Here is a 19,983-nt window from a genome sequence, read left to right on the forward strand (position 1 = left end):
AACTATAACAATATATAGTTGCGCATTTGTACGCTTCGCGTATTCTCTCTCCCCTCTCCTCTTTAACTTCGGAGCCTCCCCTCTTGAATTATTATCCAAAGATCCTTAATATAAATAATTGTAAAATTGCTATGCAGTGTGTAGCCTATGCACTCTATGTGAATTTGTTGTCACGAATAATATTATGTATTTTGTGTTTATATTACATTGCAACTAAATACTATTAATTAAGCATTCTCCTCAATTAATAAAACACTCAAATGAGACGCGTCAGCGCGTGGCGCGGTGTGCCATCGTTAGTAATTGCCGATACAATTTCTCGTAAGTGTTTGCGGCACATTTACGAATAATTGACCAAAGGAATAAAAATATCTTAGGAGGAAAACCTCTCCACGATTATTCTAGTTAGAAATTCAAAATTCAAAATTCAAAATTATATAAAAAATGTTTAGAAAAAATTAATCTAGTCTTTTGTAAACGATGAACACAGAATAACATATATTTTGAAAGTTATGTGCTAAAAGCGTTTCGAGAACAGCCTGCGTAGATAGAGGACAATATTACATTATATTATTGTGTCATATTCTACTCTGAAAGTAATGAAATACACGATGTGTGAAGTTACTGCATATTTTTAATAAATGGGTCACAAAATATACATCACCGTTTCTCATTCTCTTGTTCGTTCCTAATACAAATGACAAATATTGTGATTATAAATTCAAATTTCTGACACAATGAACGAAATAAGTAAAGGCCATTGCATGTACAATTCTGTAACCGTTACCATAAAAAATTGAACAATGCTATTGGTCTAAATCTTACGGTTATGATTATGGAAATATACGTACAATGGCTTTAATAGGGAACAAGGAATGTCTACCCATACTTCCCTCTCCCTCTTTACAGAGCAAAACAACGTCCACACTTGTACGCGAGGCACTCCTATCGGTGAGGTGAGTGCGGGAGGGTGGCAAAGCCCTCCTTGCATCTCCCGTGTGGCCATAGCAAAGAATTGTCGGTTAAGTGTATTTCTTGTAGACTGTCAATGTTTACTATTATTATTATCATAAAACTTGTGTTAATAACTTTTTAATAAATGCCGAGCGAATTCTAAAACCTTCACAATATTACTCAGGATGATGACCTTGATAACATATGTGAAGGACACTAAAATCGGAGGTGGCTCCGTATAACTGCATAATTACCAGATTGAAATTAAGGGGATCCTAAGTGCCTCGTCAAACTTGATCGGGATCGATAATGTAAAGTCATTCGTGCATACCATTAACAAGATTTTGTATGTATTTCTTTTACAGATTTGAAAATTCTTTTCCAGAATTAAAGTATCCGTATTAATATTATCATATGAACTGGATTTTATACCGAGAATAAACAAAATGTTTTTCGGACTGCTCCTTTTCTAATATATATCTGGATTTGCAGTTATAAAAAGTTCATAAAATTAATCTTTTTTTCTAGACTTTTCTAGATTCGTACTTTCCCACACAGCACACTTTATCTTGAGGATATCCCTAGGTTATCGAGATATCCAATTGGACATATTGCAATCCCATGGATGTCCTACGGTTATTGCGATATCCCTCGGATATCTGGTGGATATTGCGATATCCTGTGCTGTGTGGGTTAATTTTATAAAAGAATTTTGCGATTCTATAAAGCGAATTAAAAGATTATGAAAGATTTGTGTTGAATAAGTTATATGAAGTTTTGAACATTTAACGTCGTTTTTCTTAAAAACTATTGTTTTTATGGCAAAAATTAATAGAATATAAAATATGTATTTCGATAAGATCTACAATTTTTATTTAAAGTATTTTTTGAAATTCCCATTATTTACGGAAATAAATGGAAAAACTATGATTTTTATGGTTTTTTTATGGTTTCCGCTATGAAAATCAAATTTGCGCCAATTTTCACTATCATATTCGTAATCAACACGTCAAAATGTGTAAGTCTATAGTTTTTAAAAAAAGGAGGTACGTGTCCCTTTGGAAGTTTATATAATAACGTTTTTCTAACAAAAATATTAGTTACATTAGTTAATTGAGTACTTATAAATAAGTTCCAAAATTTTTTTGTACTTGGTAATACACGCGGATGTGGCTGGATGATTTTCCACATTGAAAGTATACTTTCCTTCATACATAGCAACATAACTTTAAAATCTGTCTTGAGAATGTTTAATACATTCAAAAGTGTTAGATATTCACTAATGGATGTGACACATTAAATTCAGAAAAAAAAACTAACAATTAATATTTCGTTTCATATAGAACGACGGTTTCTTCTGCGATTCTTTTATTTTGAAAGAATGTATCAAATGAGCATAAATTTATATATGTGCGCTGCTAACTTTATTTATAATTGTAAAGCTCTGAATAGACATGTTTTAAGGGTAATCATGGAACAAACTTAAAAAGACATATAACACATTTCATGATTTCAAAGATTATTTGACTGATAATTCTTCGGGTAAATTAACATAGAGTTTGTTTTATATTATATAACTATATTTTTTGTTTTAAGGATGAGTAAAAATTATAATTATAAACTCGAAAAATTTGCAACCAATAGTAGTATATTAGCGTATATAAAAAGTGCGTTTCTTATATTTTATACATCATTATCTTACAATTGAATGTGTGACAAGATATCTCAAATGGTTGCATCTTTTATTTTTGTTACATATTTGTATGTTTCTTTATATATATTCTGGATATAAAGAATTATCAATAAAATTAAAACATCACATAAGTTATTCTTTTATATGCCTCAAGCAGAAAGCACGAGAAAACAGTGGTTTAAAAGTACCCATAATTGTACATATTTTGCTTATTGCTATTTATTTGCAACTTCGCGGATTGTTGTTTAACTACTCCTAGTTTTTTGCTTTTTCCTCTTTTATTTCTCTCATTCAATCATCTTTTTTGAAGCAATAGATTTATTGGTAGCACAATTCAAATTAATTCCTTCTTTCATACTTAATTTTTTATAAATTATTATTAAACACTATTAAATATTATTAAATATAAATATTAATAATTACTATTACATAATTACTTATTAAATAATATTATTAGAATCACGAACCAGAACCGTAACTGAAACAAAACGGAAAAACCGAAATTTAAACGGTTTTGGATTTTTGTATTTGCCAAGGAACTAAAACTGAAATCGTAACTAGTTTTCAAATTTTTTTATTAAACCGTAACCATAACCGAATCTTAATTTGATTCGGTCCGGGTCCCTGATTCTATGACATATTTTATAGATGTTTTCGAATTGTTCACTCCATAATATATTTCTAAATATTATAATTATAATGTAGAAATATTATTGTTAATGTTCTATTCAAAGATTTTTTATAATAACATTATATAAAACATTAACAACTACATATTTTATAACGTTACATTACGTCATAAAATATCATTATAATAATTATATTTATTCTACCATCCCGATACTTTTCGAACTTTTGTGTGTATATAGAAAGTTCGAAAAGTACCGGGATAGTAGAATTAATATTATATAATTATTATAATGGTGGAATACATCTTTTGTATTAATCCCTTCGAAATATTCTATCGTCCCGGTCGAACTTTCTGTATATACACACAAGAAGCGTGTTCAACCTTTAAAAGTACATCATTAATTTCCGATATAAAAATATACATGTTCATTATTTTTCATATCATTATAAGTATGCAAAGTTCCATTAAGTTCGGCGAGTCACACTTCCATAGGGTTTCTTGTTATGTATAATATACAGCACACCCTTCTCCTATGGATGTCATATTTGAATAGATATTCCTGTGGACAGATATTTGAATATTCCAGAGATATTCCCAGGATGTTCGCGGGACAGGTGTGCTATATGGGAATGGAATATAAATATTGTAAAATATTTTTGATCTAAAAAAGCTTCTACTTTTCTATTTTCATTTAATTTTTAAATTTATTTTGAAATTGCCGGTTATTTGGTTACCTTACACCTTTGACTATTGGCATTTTCGACCGGTGCTGGGTTAACCCGTTTCGGTTTCTTTTCCTCTAGAACTGGTCAATCACAGTTATTTTCTTCTTCAGAAGAATGGCTGTGATTGGTCTTACGACGTCATTAATCGCTGCCGGAGCGATTAACCCAGGCTGGTCGAAAACACTATATATAAGTATTTTCCTGCGCTAGAATAATGAAGGTTTAGTGTATACTTTTTAAACTAGTACAGCCAGTGCAGGAATAAAAAACAAACTTCATGTTTTATAGTGGGTACTGTGCATTATTTCTTTCATTTGTGGGACCAAATAAACGTTAATTCCGTTGTGATTACATTTATAAAAAAGAAAAGTAACACCGTTACCAACAACGTAATAGTTTGAATAATTTAAAAAAAGAATTGCATTTTATAATTTATATATATTATTAATTGTATTTTTTTCTCATGGAAATCACCGAATACAGTATGAGTCCTCTCGAACGTTCTATGACGTCACACTACAATACCCAAACTATTTTTTATGTATTAAAATATTCATTTATCTTAAAAATAAGCAAAAAGAGCACATATAAAACGTGTTTTGTATCTTTATGTAAAAGTACAATTAAAATATCACATAAGTTATTCTTTTATAGGCCTCAAGCAGAAAGCATGAGAAAAAAGTGGTTTAAAAGTGCCCATAATTGTACTGATAAAATAGGAAAATAGAGTTATTTTTGTTGTCAAAATTATTTTAATGTAAATATTATTATTATTATATAAACATATTTTTTATGCTTTAATTATAATATTTATAAAAATATCAAACAACGCATATATTGTTGTAAAAATATCTTATATAATCTAAACTTAATCTAAACTCATACATTAAATATCATTGTATTTAGGACTTTTTATTTATAAAGTACATCTAAAATTATTTGAAAATTATATTTTACAATTAATAAAAAATTTTTTGTGTGTAAATGATATTTTTAAAAATTTATAATCATTAAAAATATATTCTCAAACCATAAATACATTTATTTTTGGCAGATTCGTTGAATCAACTTTAACGAATCCTGAATCTAATTGGTTTGGCATTTTATTTTAATATACACAGATATTAACAATAAGAAGGCCGTAACAAAAGACTAAGGCGAGGAAGGAAACTCGTTTAGGAGGCCGAAAAATAGTTTAATTTCAATTTTTTTAGTTACAATATAATAAAAATTATCTTTTACCAAACTTTGGGTACGTTTTACTTACATCTTAAAGTGAACAAAATAATTTTGTAAAAAAATTAAACATTTTATTGCAAAAATGACACAATGTTTCTAGCGCCTTGCTGCCGAAGTAGGCGTTCTGTGTACAGAATAGCTCTCGTTCTATTTATTTAAAACAAAAAAATCAAAATGTCTTACAAAGGAAGTGCACCAAGTGTTAATCGCGAATGGATATGTGTTATATATTGTTCAAAAAGTCTTGTCAAATAGAATTTGTGTGCAATATTTCGCTTGAATGGCGCCTTTAGAGGGCGCTATGCGCAATGTAACCCAGATAGCACAAAATATTTATAAAATATTTATAAAATATTTTAAATATTATAAGAAGGAAAAATATTTATGATAAATATTTTGTACATATTTTTATTTCCGAGTTTGGCAGGTATAAAAAATTATGATAAACATTTATGAAAATATTTGAAATAAATATTTATACCATTATTATCAAATAATATAAAAAATATTTCAAGTTTATATACCATAATTAGTTTTCAATACATTTTAAAAATATATTCTATATATTGTTGATAATAATTTTTGTATCATTTTTAAATGGTTTATAAAAATATTTATATAATCTTTAAAAAATATTTTTTAAAAATAAATTTGTAAAATATTTATAAATATTTATTATAATATTTTGTGCTATCTGGGAAGCTATAGAGCTAGGTTGGCTCCCCCATGCCGAAACTGTTTCAACTGCCAGTTTTTTTTCTTTATTTTTGTTATTAATAATAAGATAAAATAAAAAGTGCAATTTATGTTATATTAAAGTATCTTATTAATAATCTTTTTGATTTTTTCGTTTTTTTTTACTTTCAAAACTCTAATATTAGTTTCTTGATTTTCTTTTTTTTACTTTATTTTTATTTTTAAGATAAAATAAAAAGCGCAATTTATGTTACATTAAAATATCTTATTGCGAATAACTTTTTGGTTTTTTGGATCTTTTGTACTTTTAAAATAAAATAAATGCAATTTATCTTGAAATAAAATATTCTAAATAAAACTTGTGCAGCTAATTATACTAGTAGACATTTTTTATTTGATACTATTTTTAAAGCAAAAACAATTAGCTTTTATAGAAATCCAAGCGCCCTCTAAAGGCGCCATTCAAGCGAAATATTGCACACATAAATTCTACTTAAGACTTTTCGAACGATATATAACGATATATATATATATATATATATATATAACACATCCATTCGCGATTAACACATGGTGCACTTCCCTTGTTAAACTTTAATCCAATATGTTTTAGATGAACTAAAAAAAATATAAAAGTGAAAAATAATTTTGAAAAAAAGTTGTGATTTTTACGAAAAAATGTCAACCTTTTATTGCAAAAAAGTCATTGTAAAATTATATTTTCAAAATTTTTTTTAATTCACCTAGAAGAGGATCTAATTAGCTTTTAAATAAGCCAAAATTTATTTAAATCGGTTCATTAATTTTTTTTCTATTTTGTACACAAATTACAAAAACCTTGTTTTGACAAAATCGCGTTTAAAGTTTTTACAAAAAAGAATCCTATTTTTTGAAAATTTTCCTGTACCATAGGCATCTGCGATTCCTACTCCATATATCAAGTCTTTAGATTCCTCAAAGAACTTGTTTTGAGCAATTTGCTCCGCTCTACGAACTTGACAAACCTCTTTGGTTTTGCTACAACGTTGCCTCGCAATCCGTTGTTATACGTATTCGCAAAATTCTGAGCTTGCAATCCAATTGTGATGTCGAGGTGATTCATTATCTTTAAAATACAACGGTAGTTTTCATTAAAAACGCATGCAACAATATGGAAGGCAATTTCAACGATTTTAACACCTGCATGAGGATACTTAGGAGCTAGGCATTACACCATAGAATTGAAACTGTTGTTCGGGTTTTGTGTGTGGCCGCCTAAACACCTGGCAAGAAAATCATCATTCGACAAGTTCTTATAAATCGGATATATATTTCTTTTCAACGTCGGAGCGGAAGAAATCGCATGCTCGTATTACCTGTTTGACTCTCAATCATACTAAGGCTCATAACTTGAAAAATACTTTGAATTTGGTCCTGCAACTGTAGGGGAATATTTCCCGATATATTTGCTGTCGATTTAAGCAATTTCCAGAAAATCGTTTTCATCTTTTAAACGAGTTTTCCCCCTTAAGTAAAACCCGGCGTAAAAAGTTTGAAACTATGTGACGTCATGCACTTGTAAGCCAATCAAAATCGTTTTCTGACTTCATAAAAATTTCAAATATTAAATTTTATTTTAATTTTTTAATACCTGCCTGTTAATAAAAATGAAAAATTTGGTTATAAACAAGTTTATAAAATAGATTGTATTGTTCTCCTTAAATTTACAAATTCTTTACAAATACTATAATGTACATAAATACAAACTTAACAGATCTTCCAGCTCAGATCAATACAATCTTAACAATCAAATTAGTAAGAGCCATAATCGGTTAGACAGTAAGAAAGAAAAAATAAATCAAACACATTTATATTTTACATGTAAAGATTTCCTTTACTGAAAGGATTTTCTGTAAATTTGTGTGGTTGTAATTTACAAGGCATTTCTTCAGTTAAAACTTGTAAAATTGGTTCTGCGCATTTGGAATCCAATACAAAACTGTCGATGTACAATATATATAACTTGGCTGGTATTCCCATGAGTTCAGCATAAGATAAGACTGAAACAAATAAAATGGTTTGACAACAACCTTCATTTGATCAACGCATTTTTTGAATGCATTTTCCGTACAACACAGAAAGATTGCAGAAACATTGCAACTATTACCCCCCCCTCCGCGCGCGCGCGCGTGTGTGTGTGTGTGCATGTGCGTGTGCGTGTGCGTGGCGTGCGCGGCGCGTGCGTGCGTGCGTGCGTGCGTGTGTGTGTGTGTGTGTGCAAAGCATTCTCTGCACCACATGGGTTTGCGACTATAAAATATTTATAAGAAAAAATACAATAAATATTTTGCACATATTTTTGTCTAAGTTTGCCAGATATAAAAAAATTATGATAAATATTTATGAAAATATTTAAAATAAATATTTATGCTATTATTATTAAAAAATATAAAAAATATTTCGAGTTCATATATTATAAATATTTTTCAGTACATTTAAAAAATATCTTTTATATATTGTTAATAATAAGTTTTATATTATTTCTAAATGGTTTCTCAAAAATAATTATATAATCTTTAAAGATATTTTTAAAAAATAAATTTGTAAAATATTTATGAAAATTTATGATAAATTTTCTGTGCTATCTAGGTTGTTTTTGCATTATTCTGCGATGCGGAATCGTATTGTGTGCAATCGGGTCAGTGTACAAACGGGTTGGTGCGCAATTGGGTCCGTGTGCAAACGGGTCGTGTGCAATCGGGTCCGTGCGCAACTGATTCGGTGTCCAATTCAAACGTTATGTGTCCGATCGTTGTTGTATCCAATAGGGTCTGTGTCCGATCGGAACGGTATGCAATCGGGACCGTGTCCAATCAGGACTGTGTCCGATCGGGAAATACTACTGTGTCCGATCGTTTATGTGCGCAATCTGTGCCTCACTCGTTAATTACGTAGTTCTGTAGACTCTATGTTATTCCGTTAAGTTCATCTAACAAGTATATTTTTTAATAGGTACGCTTTTTTCGACTCGTCTATTGTCTCTCGTAAAATCTCACCTCAAAATGTTTAGGTTTAGGTTTAGATTTAGGTTTAGGTTATTATACACATTTATTATACACTTTATTATACACATAAGTTATATATTAAAGTTACGATCACGGCCTAGCTATATTACGGTCTTGACGTAGTAACAATTATCATTACTAGACCTCTGATTTCACAGAGTATTTTAATTTATTCACACACAATTTTGTTTACAAAATAAATAAAAAAGAGAAAAATGAAAAGAAACAGTTTTAGGAAATTTAAAACGTGAAATAATGGTGATGTTATTGACAGTACACTCACTATTGTTTAAACTGTGCAATTTGCAAAAGAAAACTGCAATTCTCGTTATTGATAAATTGATTTTTAGCAAATTTTATGTAGAAAAGGGTACGAATGTATGAAATGTGGGTTTTTATTTCTTTAATTAACCAAGCGGATTGTTTTTATCGATATTCGTACAATGCGATGTTTAGTTTCCAAGAAATAAGGGAGTTCCAATTCTAGAAACTGTTCCAAATTCGGTGCCTTTCCTCTAATAATAATAATAATAATAACAACAACAACAACACAACAACAACAACAACAACAACAATAATAATAATAATAATAATACTTTTAATAGTGCCCCTTTTTGAATAATTTTAAAAATTTTAATATTAGAACATTTTCGTTCTTTGGCCAGTGAGTTGAACTACGAAAAAGATGGCATCGCTTCAGCGCCTAAATTAAGCTTCTGGTCCGAAAAAAGAAGTGCTTATTTTTTTGCTGTATTTAAACTTTATATTCTTGTTTATTGTTAAAAATATTTAAATTCATTTGCAATGAAAAATGTGTTGAAAAATATGTATAAAAACATAATTATGTTGCACTTTGTGAAATATGAGGCAGTAAAATGTTATTATACAAAATAACATCGACTCATTTCAAAATAAATGCACATATTGTAATAAAAAAAGTAATTTTAGCTAACTGAGGTGTTTTCGGTGAATCTAATTATAAACCTAATATTAGACTTTCGGTCCCAGAAAAGTTAATTGCAGAAATTATTATATACTATCAAATATTTTCAAAAATAGCTCCATGTGACTTACCATGGTAAACTTGTATTTAAATGCAATATAAGATATTTGCATAAAACCTTAGCAGTCAATTTTCACAATATGTTTGAAATATTGCTTCAACATTATTAAAATCCTATTCTATACATATCTATATTTTAACAATGTTTTTGAAATATTGTTAAAATATAGATATGTATAGAATAGGATTTTAATAATGTTGAAGCAATATTATATTGCATTACAATATAAAAGATTACAATGTTGCTACAATGTAGCTGCAAGATCTTTTGTCATATAGATTGATCTCAATAGAATAAAGAAAAAGTATGGATCTGGCAAAATGCCTCAAAACCAAGACATTTGATAAAAACATTCCACACAAAGTTGTTTGAAAAAGGAAACAAATAAATAATAACATTAACTTTCGAAAAACTGATTTTTAAAGGTTATCACCATTTTTTAAACAGAATTATTTTTTTATATAAATTTCTTTAATTATTCCTCATATAAAAGTATTAGATTTATTAAAAAATCAATATTTAAGATATATTTTATGCATATCAAAATATGGTACAGTGAAGTATAAAACATTTCGTAAACTAATGATTATTTAATATCTATCTTAATAGTTTTATATAATAAGAGTAGAATAACTAGAATAATCACGTTATGTAAAAAAATCAATTTTATTTTAAAAATAACTTCATATCATTTTAAACAAGTTTTTTAATTCAACATTATTCGTTTTCTTCACAAAAATACCATACAACATTTGTTTGAAATATTTTTCCTTAAGATGGTTAAGATTGTTATTTAATACAAAATGCATCTTCTGCCAAAATTTCAGTTCATGTTGCCAACAAAATTTTAGAAAATAAGCTGTTTGAAAATTGTCTTTTTAACTCATTGTCTTTGTTGCTCTTATGGGAGTCTCAATATTTTACAGAAGTCACATAATAACTTTTATTATCACAAGCTTTACAATGAGTTACATAGGAGTTTGCCGACCGAACATCAAAGATATTGAATCGCAAAAATGTAATTTATGAGGTTATGCATGCCTTTCTGCTAGGAGTAAAAATAGAAGAGGATGATCTTTATAGCTGCGAATAGCAAAAGTGACCCCATTTTTAAACCCCTAATTGAAAGGAAATCTATTGAAAGGAATGGATTCTTAGGGTAGGTAAGTTTACCAAGAAGTTGGAACAACCAGCCCTAAGTTAAACCTCTTGTAGCAGTGTCATGCCAATTATTGACCATTTTTTCCATGCAAGCTGTAAAAAGGCTTTTCTTTTTGGAAACATCTTTTTTCCACTTTTTGTAGTACATCCACGTCATTTCATAATACAAATGCACAGGTAAACAAACTGAAATACAGCTGGACTGATCGAGTAAGGTTAATTATTGCAAATGACAGCCATGGATAAGAATCTATTTCTTTCAGTAGACATCCTCCCAATTAGGAGTTTAAAAATGGAGCCACTTTTGTTTCACAGAAATCGCCCTCTTCTTTTAGTTCATGCTGCTAGTAAAAGGCTGGCACAACGCTAACACGTGTGCAATGCTCGATGTCTGATGCTGCTGCTTATCAATCGATTAATAAATTAATTTCCGATTATTGCAAAATAAATAATAAAAATCAACTGAAACATCGGGAAAATTATGAACTAATAAAATATTAAATGAACTTAGGGATTATTTTTTTTAATTTGAGAAAGTCAAGCAATGCCTTGATTCCGAGATATTTTATCGATCCTGTACTTTTTGCTAATGTCATATACATAATTCTTATAAATACTAACCTCCTGCACCAACTCCAAACACAATATTTGGTTGTTCCAATGGTTTGATCTCACATTTCGTGACATTTGCAGTTGTGGTAGCTAATATTCTTAAAAATGAAGGAGTATCTGGAATACTTGTATTTTGAAACTGAGATATATGACGACACACTATTGAAATAACATTCTCCGAACTCAGCAACAAGTCGTATATCTGTAAAAAAAAGTAGATGCATATTTTTTAGACTTTTAAAATATATGCTGAGAAATAGTTAGATATATGTTATGGTTGATCAGATACATGCCTTATTTACAAGTTTTCCAGCATTTTTTGTGTCAAATTGTGGTAAAACTATACACATATAGGCTTGCTTATTAATTTCATAAATGACTGAAACTCTTTTATGATTTTCATTTTCTATGATGCAGACTTCTTCCATTTTGCTGGAACACAAACATTGCTCCATAAAGGCTAGAAAAAAACATTCAATGTAACAATCAAAAAGCATAAAAATTGATAAATGATTTTAAGAACAGTACTGATATTACAGATTAATGGATCTCCTTCTATTACAATCAATTTTTGTATACATTTTAATTTAGCTTTTGACCAGCAAACATACAATTTCCTGAAATCATAATCATGCTTTTATTAATAATAATAATAATAATAATAATAATAATAATAATAATAATAATAATAATGATAACAATAAGTTAAAAAATACTCGATTTATGACAATACGTGGACACCATAATTCTAACTCACAGAGAATTTTCTGTATTATCAGTTAGTTCATATTCGTCCTCGTCATCCCAAAATGCTCGTGACGATGGAAATATTACTTCTCCAAAGTGACTAACCATTTTTTAAATAAAATGTCCTATAAAAATAAAGAGAAATTAAGACATCACTTTATGCTTTCCTAAATCATATGTGGTTTTTTTTTACAAAATGAATATTAATCGCGTCCAATCGTATCAAAAATAATGTATAAATTAAATTGCTGTGTCAGCATCGCCTAGGGTAATTATATTATTTAGATCTTTCACCTCAAATATTGCTGTTATTCTACTCATTCAATGCGATTTTATGCGAAACAAATGAATCTAGCAGAAATAAGCGTCGCTTTGCCTCGGAAAATGAGATATTAATTGATAAAATTAATTATTAAAATTAACGACTTCAGATAACGAAACCTGTCATCCAAAGAGAGAGGGCACCTTTGAGTATATATACATGGAGCAGGAATGCCAGCACTGACTACTGATTCTTCTTGATTTTCCCCAGATGGATCTCCGACCCAAGTCACTGACTACTGGCTTGTTCTTTTTCGCTGCACTGCTGCACTGGTGCAACAGGTTAGAGTAATAGCGTTTTCTACTGGGAAAACTATGGTCTGTTCTTTCTATCTGCACTGTTGCACTGGTGCAATAAGTTAGAATGAGAAAAAATATATACTTGTCTTACTTTAACTTATTGCACCGGTGCAACAGTGCAGCTAGAAAGAACAGACCACTAGTGCAACACTGGTGCGCACTGAGTGCAATTTTATTGTTCCACTGTAAAAATCAGTTCACATATTTTCAATGTTTAATGTTCTACTGACAAAATTGATGCAAAAAAAATTGCACTGTGCATTCATTAAGTGCAATCTAAAAAAAGAACAAACCATTGACTTGGTCCACTTGACGCTACAAAAGTTTCGAAGTATTCTTTGATTGGTCAATTCGTAAAAATCTTTATTTCGATTGATCAATCAAACGCTTCGAAGCATTTGTAGCGTCAAGTGGACCGCAGCCTCGAAGTCGGATCGAGTCAGCAAATCAAAAATGCTATCTTATTGCATCAGTGCAGCAGTGTAGCAAAAAAGAACAAGCCATACATTTAGGGAGCGTTCCCACCAAGTGCGTCACGCGTCGCGTCGTCCTTCACGTCCAATCAAAACGTCTCATTTTATTATGATAAAATATAATAGACGTTTTGATTGGGCGCGAAGGACGACGCACTCAGTGGAAACGCTCCCTAAATGTATGGCTTGTTCTTTTTCGCTACACCCGGATCTACAATAGATGTAGTAAGCCTTAGGCCAGTATTCATAGTCGAATCTTATGGCCTGTTCTTTTTAGCTGCACTATTACACTGGTGCAATAAGTTAAAGTAAGACAAGTATATTTTTTCTCATTCTAACTTATTGCATCAGTGCAACAGTGCAGCTAGAAAGAACAGACCATTATTCAAGACCCATCTTAAGCACGATCTTGAGACGTCAATGCTGTTATTTCATTGGTTAAGTAAGTCTCAAGTCGGTAAGGCTCGAAGCTAGACTTAAGATAATTTTTAAACTTAGGCCAAAATCACATAGTGCAAAATAGAGCTGCGGAATAGAACGTGCGTCATACTATTAGTTTACACCGAGCACTTGGTACGCGTATCAAGTACCGGAGTACCCAGATAGCCAGTATGATATAATAAAGATATTAGCATCTTGCTACGCATTTATGTCGTCCCTTGTGCTGTTGTTTGCTAACATTCGATGTCGGAAATAAAATTCTTTGCACGTTTCAAACATTATGCTAGCATTACTTAAGATCAGTGTTGAATGCTAGCAAATAACAGCACAAGGGACGACGTAAATGCGTAGCAAGATGCTAACATTTTTATTAGCAACATGAGAACAATTTGTGCTCATTCATATATTTGTGGCTATCTGGATAGTGAATTTAAACTGATCAGCCAATGATTAAACACATTCACTAGTTATTTACTATTTGATACGCGTACCAAATGCTTGGTGTAAACTAGGTCTATGTGATTTTAGCCTTAAGATCGGTCTAGAGCACTAAAAAAGTAGGTATTCTCACGTCCGCCATTTTTCTTCAAACTAGCAAGTAACTAGCATAATGTTTTACATATATAATACATCGCAATAACCTTACAGTCTCAAAATCATAAATATCGTGTCTTCGTTTTATTGTCACATAAAGTTTGGTGTTTCCAAAGATTATTGACGTATATATTGTAACCGCCGCTCGCGAGCGACGGCCAACTTCGCCTCCGTCCCTGGGGCTCGATTCTTGAATTCATTTGCAAGAGAAACATATTTGCAAATTCTGTTCTTATAGAAAAGTTGAAAATTTATTGGCTATTGTATGGCTTTTAACCAATAAACTTGCAACTTTTCTGTTAGAGAGGGTATTTGCGCATACGTTTTCTTGCGAATGAATTCAAGAATCGAGCCCCTGGCCGCGGCCCTGAGCCGCCCGGGTATCGGGGCGGCTATCCTCGCGAGGTTTCCCGACGCAACACTAAGTTGGGCGCCAGGTACGTTAAGCGTACCACTCTGTGTGCACCAACTCGCAAACCAATGTTTCGAGACGTGAATCTCGGGAAAGACGGGCGCACGCTAGGCGACCGGGGCGTTAGCGGCTCCGAGATCCAGCTGCTCAGCCCTCAAATGGTAGAGGGGGAGGTTCGGTGCGGGCGGATGGAATCGGGAAGGCGAGAGAATTACTTGTACGACACAGATGTAACAAATAAGAATAACAAGTGTATTTGATCGTAAATAATACAGAAACTGACGGCTCTGCGGAGCGGTGGTGGCTCGCGCGCGCTATCAGCTGACGTCCGCTGGATATCAAATTTTTCGAGAACGGTCTGTTAAACGAGCGGGCTATGATGCGTACGCGGGAACTCTCCGACTTGTCTTACGCTTGACTCGGCGCCGTTGGAGGACGCCGACTTCCGTCAGGGTGACCTCGCCAAGGGTGAACGGGACGGATCGCAACTCCGAACCCGCGCTACATGCGACGGACTCGTGTTCTCCCGTGCTCGAACGATTCTCGCGAAGATAAGCGCGATGATTACTAATGATCCGCCAGTACGGCGGGATACGACGAACGCGTCGATAATTATCCGAATATACTCCCCGAAGGGCTCGCAGTCACAGTGCGATCGACCAAATTTTACAGCATTGACGAACAAAGTCTTCTACGACGCGACAAGATACAGCGCGGGAATAACCCGCGACACGACGACCGGACGCAACAACAATTGACTCGGCTGCGGATCGGGACGCACACGCAACGCGAAACGATTGTAAAACACACACGGCACGTAGCGAAATTACGCGGACGGGCGCGATCGGGCGAGACGACGAAGCCCCGTTGAATCCGGGAGCTCGAGATTCTCATAAACGCCGAGAGATTTTGCGACAAGTACGCGATTTCCTCGCGGCTCGCCCAACCCGCGAAATCGGTGGCTTTACAATAGGCTTGACGCTCGTCTCACCACTTCGACTCTCCTCTCGTGGCCTCCTCCGGGTCGGGATGTCGGTCGCCCCTGCGTCCTTCCTGACACTCGTCTCGGGAACTCACGAACGCACGCACAGTTCTCAGGAATACGTCCGCAGCACGAGTGAGGAATCCTGGATCTCGCGGGGACCGCTCGGCGGCGCGCCCCACCTTGCCTCCGGCGTTCGCGGCCCTTATTGGCGGATTTCGCGAAAATCGATTTTCGCGCAGAGCGCGGTGCCCACGCTGTCGCCGGCTGATTGATCCACGCACGGCGGTCGATGTTTATGGGCCCCGGGCACGGGAATCCTGGCGCTTCCTTGCGCGGCCGACTCTTTTCTCTTCGCCCGGCGTATCCTCCGCCATCGGGGCGTCATTTCCTCCTCGACGGGGCGTCGGCGGATCTTGAGTTGTCGTGATTCCTTCGCCGCACTTCCCGCGGTATCGGGTCTGCAGTCGCCCCGTCGGGATGTCGGCCTCGCGCGCCGTCGCTGGATCCTGAAAGCGTGATTCAGCGGCAGTATCGGAATTCTAACATGGCACAAACGGTAGGCAAGATAAGGGCGGCATTACCTGCGGACCCCCGCTTAAAAAGGGTCTTCCTTGACTCCCTCGTTGTCCGTTCCTCTGCAATCTCCGGGAGGATTTTCCGTGGAGACGAGACGTCCGACAACTACAATGAGATCTTCACAGCCACCGATCTCCGCCGCACCCGCGGTATAACGCTCGCAAAAATCTTAACACGTAATTAAATGGACAGCACGCGGGACGCCACACACACAAAAGTACAGAGAATACGCTTTTGCGTCCGCTCCCGAGCGGGAGGACGCAGGGCCCGCGTGATGTTATTGCGTAAGGGCCCTCAGGGCCTTGTGACGGACAGCAGCCTGCGGCTGTCACGTCACAATATATACAAAACATACCTAATTTTTCATGCTAGTTAGAAGAAAAATGGCGGACTTGAGAATACTCACTTTTATAGTGCCTTAATCGGTCTATGGCCGGTATTCATAGTCGGATCTTATATTTAAGATCATCTTAAGTACTGTCTTAAGATGCCACCAGCCAATCACAGAGTCGTATTAGCATCTTAATGCCCAGTCTACAATGAGTCGTTGGTCGTTGGTCGTAAGAAATTTAACCAATTATGTTCGGTTATTCTTCTCTAAGATCAACTGTGATTGGTTAAATTTCTTACGACCAACGACCAACGACTCATTGTAGACTGGGCATAAGACATTGCTTGAGACGATCTTGAAATAAGATTTGACTATGAATACCGGCCTATGAATTCCATTCTTAGGGTGCTGTTCCATGGCAGCTGGAATTCGGAAAACAGAATCTCGGAAAAGTAATAGAGAAGGGATCAGCCAATCAGAAATTTCGCACGTTTCTCCTAGTATACAGTGGTAAATTAATTTGATTATTTTATTTACTGTGATTATAATTTTTTGTAAGATACGTATTTTATTAAAAGAAATTATAATAAGATATTTTTGTAAATATAAAATAGGTTATTAAATAACCGATATATTAATATAAGAATAATAAAAATGTTAACTTTCTAATTTTTAGAAGCAATTCGTATGCAGCTACTATAATTATTGATGATTGTGGAATTTATTTCCATTTAATAATTTCTTCAGTTAAAATTATCCTTATTTTTTTCCATTTCATAATGTAGCTAAAAAATAATATATAAATATACAATTTTATATAAATAGTTATCAATAATATATTATATTATGTCATAGGTTCAAAAATTGCCGACTTGTTAGTTCGGAATTTTTATGACTGGGCTCCTCATGTACCAATATTTTCAAAAGTCGGAAAATTTATTTTTATTATTTTAGAGCAAAAAAAATATTTATCATAATAAAAGAATTAGTAAAAAGTAAAATTTATATATATTATATTATATTATATGATAATAAAAAAATTTTTTTTAATAAAAACAATTTTGAAATTAGAATACCCTTCTAAATTCCATAAAACATACTCCATAAGGAACGAGGGCATCCAAAACTCGAAACAATAAGCTGATTTTGATTGGCTAACCCTCTCTCCATTACTTTTCCGAGATTCCGTTTTCCGAATTCCGGCTGCCATGGGACAGCACCTTTACTCATTAAAAGTAGATCAAGGATAAACTGATGCTGATAGCGCTAATAGCGTCTCCTCGAACACATCCTCGACCCGACTCCGAGTCAATGGTTTGTTCTTTTCCACTGCAAAAAAGTGATAAACTGTGCAAGAAATGAAAATAAAAGAAACAGACCATTGACCCGGAGTCGGGTCAAATCAACAAATCGAAAACGCTATTACTAGAGCACTAAAAAAGTGGTTACACGACATTTTCCCGAAAACTAGATGAGAAAATGTTGGTACTAACCAAATTCTCTAGGCAATACCGTTTCAATTTCTGCAGGTTAGTAACACTGTTAAAGTAGTAAATCCAAGGTTTGCAGAGTCGGTTTTGACGTATGCGCGCGTATATGTCAAACAATAAATATTATATAAATGATTTATGACATTTGATTTAATAAATGAATAAAAATTACACAAATAACTAAAAATATAGTGCATAGAGATGAACAAGGTGAACAAATGTTTTATATATTTATATGTAAGAGAAGAAATTTTAATATAATATATTAATATATTAAACTATACTAAATTATATTTTTATTATATTAAATTAATTAGTAATATAATAATTTTTAATTTCTTTGATATGCCTTGACAGACAAGATTTATGATTGAAATCTGGTTTTCCATATTAAAATCATTGTCAGCCGAGAAACAAAATCTGTGCAAGATAAAATAGAAACATAAAGAAGGAAGAGGGAAAGAAATAAATGGAGAATAAACAAATATATATCAGATAAGTAGCTAATATCTTTATAAAAAATTATGTATTCTATATGTGCTTTTTGTAGATGAACCGATTCTTTTCTTGAATTAATTTTTTGTTTCAGCTTTTTAGCCAATTGTAGAATGTTGACAGCTGGACCACCAGAGAACAATTTCTTGCCGAATAAAGCTGTCAAATTCTAAGCCTGCTACTTCTTCGAGTATGTCAAAATTGTGAGCAAAAAAGTTGAAATTATATTGTAACATCAATTAGATTTATCAACGGTGGAGTAACAGATTGATACAACAAACTGAGAGCAGGTTTGTCGAAATTGTTTGTTCTACAAAGCATATGTGCTGTTTGTCTCAGCAATGTACCGACATTATTTAAACTAAAAGAGATCCCAGATAGCACGGAGAGTTTAAAGAACTCAATTGTACGTCACCAATTATGTTACCAATTATGAATTCTTTTTGAATCTCTGTGCTATCTGGGATACTATTGTGTTTATCGTCAACCTGTCATGAACGCTTTCGATAGACCTGCTCATTGTTTACTGTTATTTTGTTATATAGTCTGCTGATCGGTATACACCTTTTATCTTTCAGCAAACAGAAAATGTGCTACCTACATTGGCTTTTACAAGAATGGGTTTAGAAGTAGCGATGGATGCTTGTCCAACAATCGAAGATCATTTCATAAGTGAATACACTATTTGATGTAAAATAAACCAAAATTATCTTTTTAAAAACGGTAAAAAAGACGCCAAGTGTATGCTGTAGAAAACACCTCTTAAATCTAAGATAGTCTTCATCTAATTCAACCCAAGTAATATCACGAGCCTTCTTATACTATAACTAAAATGTAACTTTAATTATTAAACTAATAATTATTTTAAATGAATTATACTCACAAACACACACACACACACACACACACACACACACATTAACTACAAAAATAATGATATCAAAATATTTCTTTAACAATAATTTGTTTTACTCCAAATAGTATATGTTTACTTACGAA

At 32.8% G+C, this 19,983-nt stretch overlaps 1 protein-coding gene and 2 long non-coding RNA genes across 7 annotated transcripts; 1 reads left to right on the plus strand and 2 right to left on the minus strand.

The window, feature by feature from the left end:
* Positions 1 to 2,464: 2,464 nt before the first annotated feature.
* LOC118647069 lies at positions 2,465 to 5,678 on the minus strand. Its single transcript, XR_004964379.1, has 2 exons — positions 4,013 to 5,678; positions 2,465 to 3,897 (listed from the first exon to the last, which is right to left on the minus strand). It is a non-coding gene; the product is annotated as an uncharacterized LOC118647069 (long non-coding RNA).
* A 1,063-nt stretch (positions 5,679 to 6,741) lies between these two features.
* On the minus strand, positions 6,742 to 13,135 carry LOC105839688 (proteasome assembly chaperone 1). Of its 5 annotated transcripts, none has more exons than XM_012686174.3 (6): positions 13,008 to 13,133; positions 12,577 to 12,691; positions 12,357 to 12,436; positions 12,113 to 12,279; positions 11,829 to 12,021; positions 6,742 to 7,977 (listed from the first exon to the last, which is right to left on the minus strand). In XM_012686174.3, the coding sequence occupies exons 2-6, from the start codon at positions 12,672 to 12,674 to the stop codon at positions 7,793 to 7,795; spliced, it is 723 nt and encodes a 240-aa protein (XP_012541628.1). In that variant the 5' UTR covers positions 12,675 to 12,691; positions 13,008 to 13,133; the 3' UTR covers positions 6,742 to 7,792. The 5 variants fall into 5 exon arrangements, with proteins under 5 accessions (XP_012541628.1, XP_036147153.1, XP_012541627.1 ...); XM_036291260.1 differs by having other exon boundaries at positions 13,032 to 13,051; XM_012686173.3 differs by having other exon boundaries at positions 12,861 to 13,025.
* Positions 13,136 to 18,452: 5,317 nt separating this feature from the next.
* LOC118647065 lies at positions 18,453 to 19,715 on the plus strand. Its single transcript, XR_004964375.1, has 2 exons — positions 18,453 to 18,699; positions 18,847 to 19,715. It is a non-coding gene; the product is annotated as an uncharacterized LOC118647065 (long non-coding RNA).
* The last annotated feature ends 268 nt before the right edge of the window (positions 19,716 to 19,983 follow it).

Source organism: Monomorium pharaonis, chromosome 8 (assembly GCF_013373865.1).
Source record: "Monomorium pharaonis isolate MP-MQ-018 chromosome 8, ASM1337386v2, whole genome shotgun sequence".
Taxonomy (NCBI): domain Eukaryota; kingdom Metazoa; phylum Arthropoda; class Insecta; order Hymenoptera; family Formicidae; genus Monomorium; species Monomorium pharaonis.